The sequence below is a fragment of the Quercus suber genome, unplaced genomic scaffold, assembly GCF_002906115.3.
Source record: "Quercus suber isolate HL8 unplaced genomic scaffold, Cork oak 2.0 scaffold_53, whole genome shotgun sequence".
Classification (NCBI taxonomy): Eukaryota; Viridiplantae; Streptophyta; class Magnoliopsida; order Fagales; family Fagaceae; genus Quercus; species Quercus suber.
This window is the reverse complement of record NW_027069518.1, coordinates 35,913-42,814: the sequence shown is the minus strand read 5'-3', so window position 1 is coordinate 42,814 and position 6,902 is coordinate 35,913. Positions and strand designations below refer to the sequence as shown.

At 33.3% G+C, this 6,902-nt stretch overlaps 1 protein-coding gene across 1 annotated transcript; it reads right to left on the bottom strand.

Moving 5' to 3' along the window:
- Positions 1 to 1,278: 1,278 nt before the first annotated feature.
- On the bottom strand, positions 1,279 to 2,004 carry LOC111985933 (uncharacterized). The gene has a single exon (XM_024017574.2). It carries the CDS (start codon positions 2,002 to 2,004, stop codon positions 1,279 to 1,281), a length of 726 nt encoding a protein of 241 aa, XP_023873342.2.
- Between the last annotated feature and the right edge of the window lie 4,898 nt (positions 2,005 to 6,902).

Genomic DNA, 6,902 nt, shown 5'->3' with positions numbered 1-6,902 from the left:
AATAGTTTTAACCTATGAGAGCATTCACAGCAGTGGAGGTATATTGCTATAATGCTAAAATTTAGCTCCAAAGACCCAAAAAGTAAGCTCCAGCAGTGGAGCTATCCTTATTTTTTTTAGCTGATTTGCTACAGTACACATCTATAAATAGATGTGTACTATTCATGAAAGCTAAAAAAAAAAAAATTTAATAAATGTCTCTCTCCTCTTTCATTTAAAAAATATTTTCTTTCTTTCTTTTTCACTGTTTCTCTCTCTGGCTTCTCTTCTTACTTCATTTTTCCTTCTCATTTTTTTTCTCTCTCCCTCATCTACTCTCTCGACTGTTCTAGGTTCATCTTCATCGCCCAGTCCTTCATTGCCGATCTTTAACGCCGATCTTCATCACCAATCCTTCATCGCCCAGTCCTTCATTGCTGATCTTCATCGCCGTCCCTTCATCGTTGATCTTCATCACCTAGTCCTTCATCGCCGATCTTCATCGTCGTCCCTTCATCACTGATCTTCATCACCCAGTCCTTCATCGCCGTCCCATCTCTAGGTTTCGTGATGGCGGTTGTGTGGATAGATCGGCGTCAATAGGTGGTTGGGTTCATCGGTGCGTGGCTGGGTTGTGGGCGCCAATCAGCACTTTTTGTTTTTTTTCCTATTGTGGGCTATGGTAGTTATGGTTGTGGGTGTGGTGGTGGAGTGGTAGGTGGTTGGTTGATTTTTTTTTTTCTTTTGTTGTGGGCTGTGGTGGTGGTGGTGGTGGTTGTAGTTGTGGTTGTGTGTGTGGCTGTGATGTGTGGATTTGGTTGATTTTTTTTTCTTTTGTTGTGGGCTGTGGTTGTGGTGGTGGTGGTGGCAGTGCTGGTTGTGGTTGTGTGTGGCTGTGATGTATGGGTGTAGTTAATATATTATTTTGTTGTAGTGAGATTGATTATTTTATTGTAGTAGATATATTATTTTATTGTGATGTTTATATTATTTTATTGTGATGAAAGATAAAATAGATCCATTGCTGCAGCATGTGTGTAAGTAAAATAGATAAAGTAACTTTTGGTGGAGCTAAATAGCTAAATTTTTAGCTTTACTGCTGTGAATGCTCTGATAACTGCTTTTAATGATTTCACTTTAAAGTAGATGGATGGAAGCATAAGGTTCAAATGACTTTTATCGCTATTTATATTAATAAGTTGAAATGACGATAATAGTCTATTATAGTTTAGACTTTAGAGCAAGTAATTCTTGGAATAGTATAATTTTTTTTTTTTTTGAACACAAACCCAACATCATTCATTCATAAATCAACCATTGTCGAAGTACAAAGCCTCTTGAGCAGGTGGGGGAGACTCTTCCAACCACACCAGCTTCCTCCTCAGTTTGTCTAGCTAGAGAATGTGCTACAGAGTCGGCACTTCTCTTAACACAACTAACAAAGAAGTCTCTAAATCCCATTGCCATACATTGGATATCCCAATAAATATGCCCCAACCTAGAACAGGTAGCTCTTGGAGACAGCAAGGCCTTCCTGACAGTCACATTTTCTCCTTCTAAGACTAGCTCCCGAAACCCTATTTCCATTGCAAACTCCATGGCTCTCCTGCAAGCTAGAACTTCAGCTTCCTCGCTATCCATCACTGAGAGTCCTCTCGCCGACAACGCCACCATAACTTCCCCCATAGCATTACGGATTATCGTTCCAACCCCTGAGGCGTTAATACCTGCAAAAACAGCTGCATCAAAGTTGAGTTTGTAAGCCAAGCCCGACGGTGGAATCCATGAAGCCCGCTGTTGCATTGAACTAGTAGTGGGTTGGATGGCTAACTGCTCTTGAGCATCTCTGTACTCCTTTAGAAAATCCTCAACATGTTTATTCAGCCGAGATGGGTCCTGTACAGTTCCTCCATGCAAGACTGAGTTTCTTTGATTCCATATAATCCAACACTGCACTAAGAACAGCTCAAACTCATCCTCTGTTACTCTACCCATTAAATCTTCAAACAACTGCAAAATATCCATTTGGGTCCTTGACCACTTCTGCAAACAGACCCTGCATCCAGCCCATACATCTTGAGCCACTCCGCATCCCCACAAGACGTGAAGCACCAATTCAGTATCTTGTTGACAGATGTTCACACGAGCTATAATTTTCCTGCGTGCCAGATTTTCTCTTGTTGGCAATATGTTCTGACATATCCTCCAACCAAATACCTTTATTGTAGATGGAATAAGTATAATTTGAAATATGATAAAATATATATATATATATATGTGTGTGTGTGTGTGTGTTTTTTTTATTGTTAAGGCACAACCTAGTCTAATGTAAATTAAGGAAATTAAATAAATAATTTCAAGTAATATATAAAAAAGATAGGTTTAAGTTACACTTGGTGTAACTTTTATAAACTTACACATTTTTTATATCGTAGATTTCTAAGATATCTAACGGTTAAAAACACACTATTAAATGTTATTATTTTTCTACTTTATTACTTAATTAATACTAACATTCTCTCTTTCTCTTTATTTATTGCTTTCCACCAAATAAATTTTTTTTTTCTACACAATCTAACAAAAAAAAAAAAAATTGAAAGATAATCTTATTTTCATTGATTTCACAAAACTATCCAAAACCAGAGTCAGCAACTGACTTTCAAATTCACCATGAAGACCTAAAAGTCATGGCCGCTAAGGCAAGGAACCAAACCAAATTCACCAGTCTTGAGTCTCCTGACGTTGGAGCAGTTGTAGAAGTCGTAATACTCATTAGTCTCTAACGAGTAGTAGAAAGGAGAGCCCATAGTAGTGAAGTTGAAGTTTAGGAACCGTCTGGATAGGCATCCATCTGGGTCCTTGATATAGAGTAATTGGTCAAAGTAGTCGATATCATCCACAGCTAGCGAAGTCCCCTGAATGAGCGAGAGTGAGAATTTTTTGCCTTTGGTTGTTGCATGATAGATTGAATCCTGGATAGCCACGGCGTTTGGCTTGTGTAGATCTAGAGGTAGAAGTATTTAGTTGAAAAGGGAATTTAGGGCCTGTTTGGATATAGCTGAAAACTGAAAACTGAAACTGAAAACTGAAAAATACTGTAGCAAAATAATTTTTAAATGTGTGAATAGTATCGTGGGACCCATTTTTAATGAAAAAGTTGCTGAAAAGTGAAATCTGTGGGTCTATAAATAGTAAAATTGTGCTGAAAAGTCAAACTTTGCGGCAACTGTTCAATGAACAGTAGCCGCTACAGTACTGCTACAGTGAAAAACAGTGGATTGAACCGCGTGAGGAAAAAAAAAAAAAAAAACAAAACAAAACGCAACGCAGCAAAACGTGCCACCCAAACGCTCTCTTAATCCTAAAATCTGATGCGTAGCCATCGCAAGATAATATTGTTTCGCAAATTTCAGCTCTTGATGCTGTGTTATGGAGGAAGAAGAAGAAAGTTGAGACGAAGAAGATTTGAAAGGAGGCCATTTAATTTGTGCCTTTGGAAGCAACAAAAAGTATGCTGCATAGGACAGATTTATTATTATTGTACATAATGGCAAGGGAATCTAACAGATTTAACCAGATATGTAGTTGGGCTTATGAACTTCATATAGGCTCTTGGAAATAAATAGTGGTAGAAATCTCCTTGGTAAGTAACTCAATGAAAAATTAACTACTCCATTTTAGAGTATACTTGTGTAGTGTTAATTAAGGTTATGCATGGTTTTGATTTTTCCCTATGATTCATCACCGTCAAGAAAGTGTTGAATTTGTGTAAGAGAATATAAGTTCCTCCTTGGAAAGTGAGACTAACTTTTGGAGAATTTTTAGCATTGATGAGAGAGAGAGAAGTCTATTTTCTATTGTGTGGATAAAACAAGTAGTTAAGGAAGCCTCAAACCTTGGCGATGGAACCTTATATGAACATGGCTTAGATAAGTTCTAAATGTTTATGTTTTACTTTTTGGTCCATTTCATAAAAAAACTGTCGATAAAATCAGGGTATGAAAGACTTATTCAAAGTAATTCCAAAAGAATAAGGCTTTTTTCCTACTTGCTGTGTATTTTTCTTGTTTCTCCAAGCAGCTTGCTGTGCATTTTTCTTGTTTCTTTGAGCAGTATTTTTCTTGTTTCTCCGAGCAGTTTTTTATAAATATATGTATATTGTTAGATTGTGTTGAAGAAAATATTATATGGTAGAACGCAATAAATAAGGAGAGAGAGAGAGAAAGAGAGAAAATGCTAGTATTAATTAGGTAATAAGGTGGAAAACAATAGCATTTAATGATTTTTTTTAACCGTTAGATTTCTTAGAAATCTACGGTGTAAAAAATGTGTAAGTTTATAAGAGTTACACCATGTGTAACTTGAACCCATCTCTATATAAAAATAAAAAATAAATTTTTTTTTTACCCAAAACACTAAAGCTATGAACACGATTACAAACACAAAGAAAATAAATAAGACATAAACATAAAACACCAAAATTTATATGGAAATAGGTTTAACCTAAAGGGGAAAAAAATCATATGACCAACTCCAAACAAAATCAACATAACTAGTCGTTAACCCGTGCGATGCATGGGAAAGCTATTAAATATGACTTATTATTTAATATGAATGATTTACAAATATAACTTTTGTAACCTCTTAGATTACACATTAAGATTCCAATTTTAAAAATTCGATATGAAACATTAAATTACTAACGTTCTTTTTGTTTTAGCATTAACATTTTCTTGAAAAATATCAATCAAACAAAAAATTAAATAAAGATTAGTATTCAATAATCCAATAAATGTTACGATGTTAAATATTTGTCTAATCTCAACTATTGGCTCCAATGTAAAATAAAGAAAGTAATTAAACATTTCGTATGAAAAATTGTCAAAAATTTACACATAAAATCATTAAAAATGAGAGACATTCAGATGCTCCATGGACCATAGTACATGCTCTGTAATTTCAGTCCATTGTTGATTTCTGGTCTCCACACATTGCAGTAAAAATTTCTGCATCATTTGCTTTACTCAAGCATGAATTCAATTACTCCCTTGAGAGATAAAAGAGTGAACCTCCTGAAGTGCAGGCCATAGTATGAAGCTAAGCTCTCGCAAATCTAACAGATTGTATAATATGCCAAAAAGATAACAAAGAATAGATTACTATAGAAACAACGTAAAGAATATGTGTATTATTATAGAGAGAAAGCAATTATTCCATTGCAATGACCATCATTAACTTCTTCAACATATTTTCACACATTTAAATTAAAAGCAACAAAATTAAATGAAACCTTGATTATATAAGGGAGTCAAGTTTATCATTAACACGTATTCGTCATGTGTAACATTGGAACTATCAAATGACAAATTCATTTACTTTTCTTTGTGTGATGGAGAGCATATTCTGATAGCTAATTAATAGCATAAAATTTGAGTGATGAGATCTGAGTTGAAGTAAGGAAACATGTCTATGCAATAATAGGCAACTTCTGAATTTAGATTAAACTATAATTATTACATGCGCAACTTGCCCAAGTAACAAAAAAACAAATGTGCATTTAAGTGTAATCTTATAATTTCAAAAACTTTAACAACAAACCAAAAAAAATGGCATGACAATAGGGTCTCAAATGTAACCTCACAAAAAAAAAAAAAAAAAAAAAGCATCAAATCAATCACAAGAATAATATTGTTTCAAAATTTGAATTTGAATCTCTAAAGTTATATGTTGTTTCTTTCTCAAAAAAAAAAAAAAAAAAAAAAGTTATATGTTGTTTGGATTGTTAGCCCTTCCATCATTTTTTTGCTGATGTATTCGCTAATTAAATGGCACATAAGCTTGTCACATGCGCTAGCTGGATCAATAAAATCATGACAAGTAAACCATATAATTAAATAAAATAAAAATAGTTATAAAAAATTAAAAAATTCCTTAAATATAAAAAATCATGATGTATTTTTAAATTTTTTTTTCCCTTTTCAATATGTCTAGACATCCAAACAATTCTTTTTTCTCAATTTTGTTATTGGTAATTTTTTGTTGTTGATATTATGTTATTGGTAAAATAGTTTGTCATAATTGGTATATAATATAAGTGGTGTCAATAATTAACTAAAATAAATAAATATAATTCCAAATACAATAGGACAAATATGAGATTGTGAAATAAAAAAAATATCTCTATAGCATTGTTCCATTTACTTTCCTTTTTTGTTTTCTCCCCTAATGGAAGACTTTATTAACCTATTTCATGGCACTCTAAGAGGATCTTGATGATGACAGATTTTGTGGGATGTGTTTAACTAAAAGGATAATGTTAATTACATGCACTAACTTGCATACATTTTCATACACAAGTGAAAAACAAGTGAGAAATCGTTATTGAAGACACGATTTCAAGTTCTAAATCGTATCTTCAATTCACAATTTATATAAGCAGAAAGCAAGAGGCAATAAAAAAGAGAGGAAGAGAATCCCTTTAAACTCTCTAATCAATGCTACAAAAAACTGGACCTATAGTGGCGTTTGTGAAACGCCACTATAGGTACTAAAAACGCCGCTATAGACCAATTTTTTTTTTAATTTTTGAAAAAGGCTATAGTGGCATTTGTCAAACGCCATTATAGGTCTATAGTGATGGTACAATAGTGGCATTTGTGAAACACCACTATAGACTCTACAAATGCCACTATAGCCAAAAAAAATTTGATTACCAAAAATTAATTTTTGGTAATCAAAAGAATTTTTTTTTGACGTAAAAATGTTTTTTTTTAATTAAATTAAAAGATACAAAACAAAACAAAATAAAATACATAAATAAAACAAAATATAAACACTATAGCTATCCTAGCAAATTCAAAATGAAACACAAACCCACCTAAAAAAATGTAAAATGAAACAGAACATGCTCACATCCAAAAATT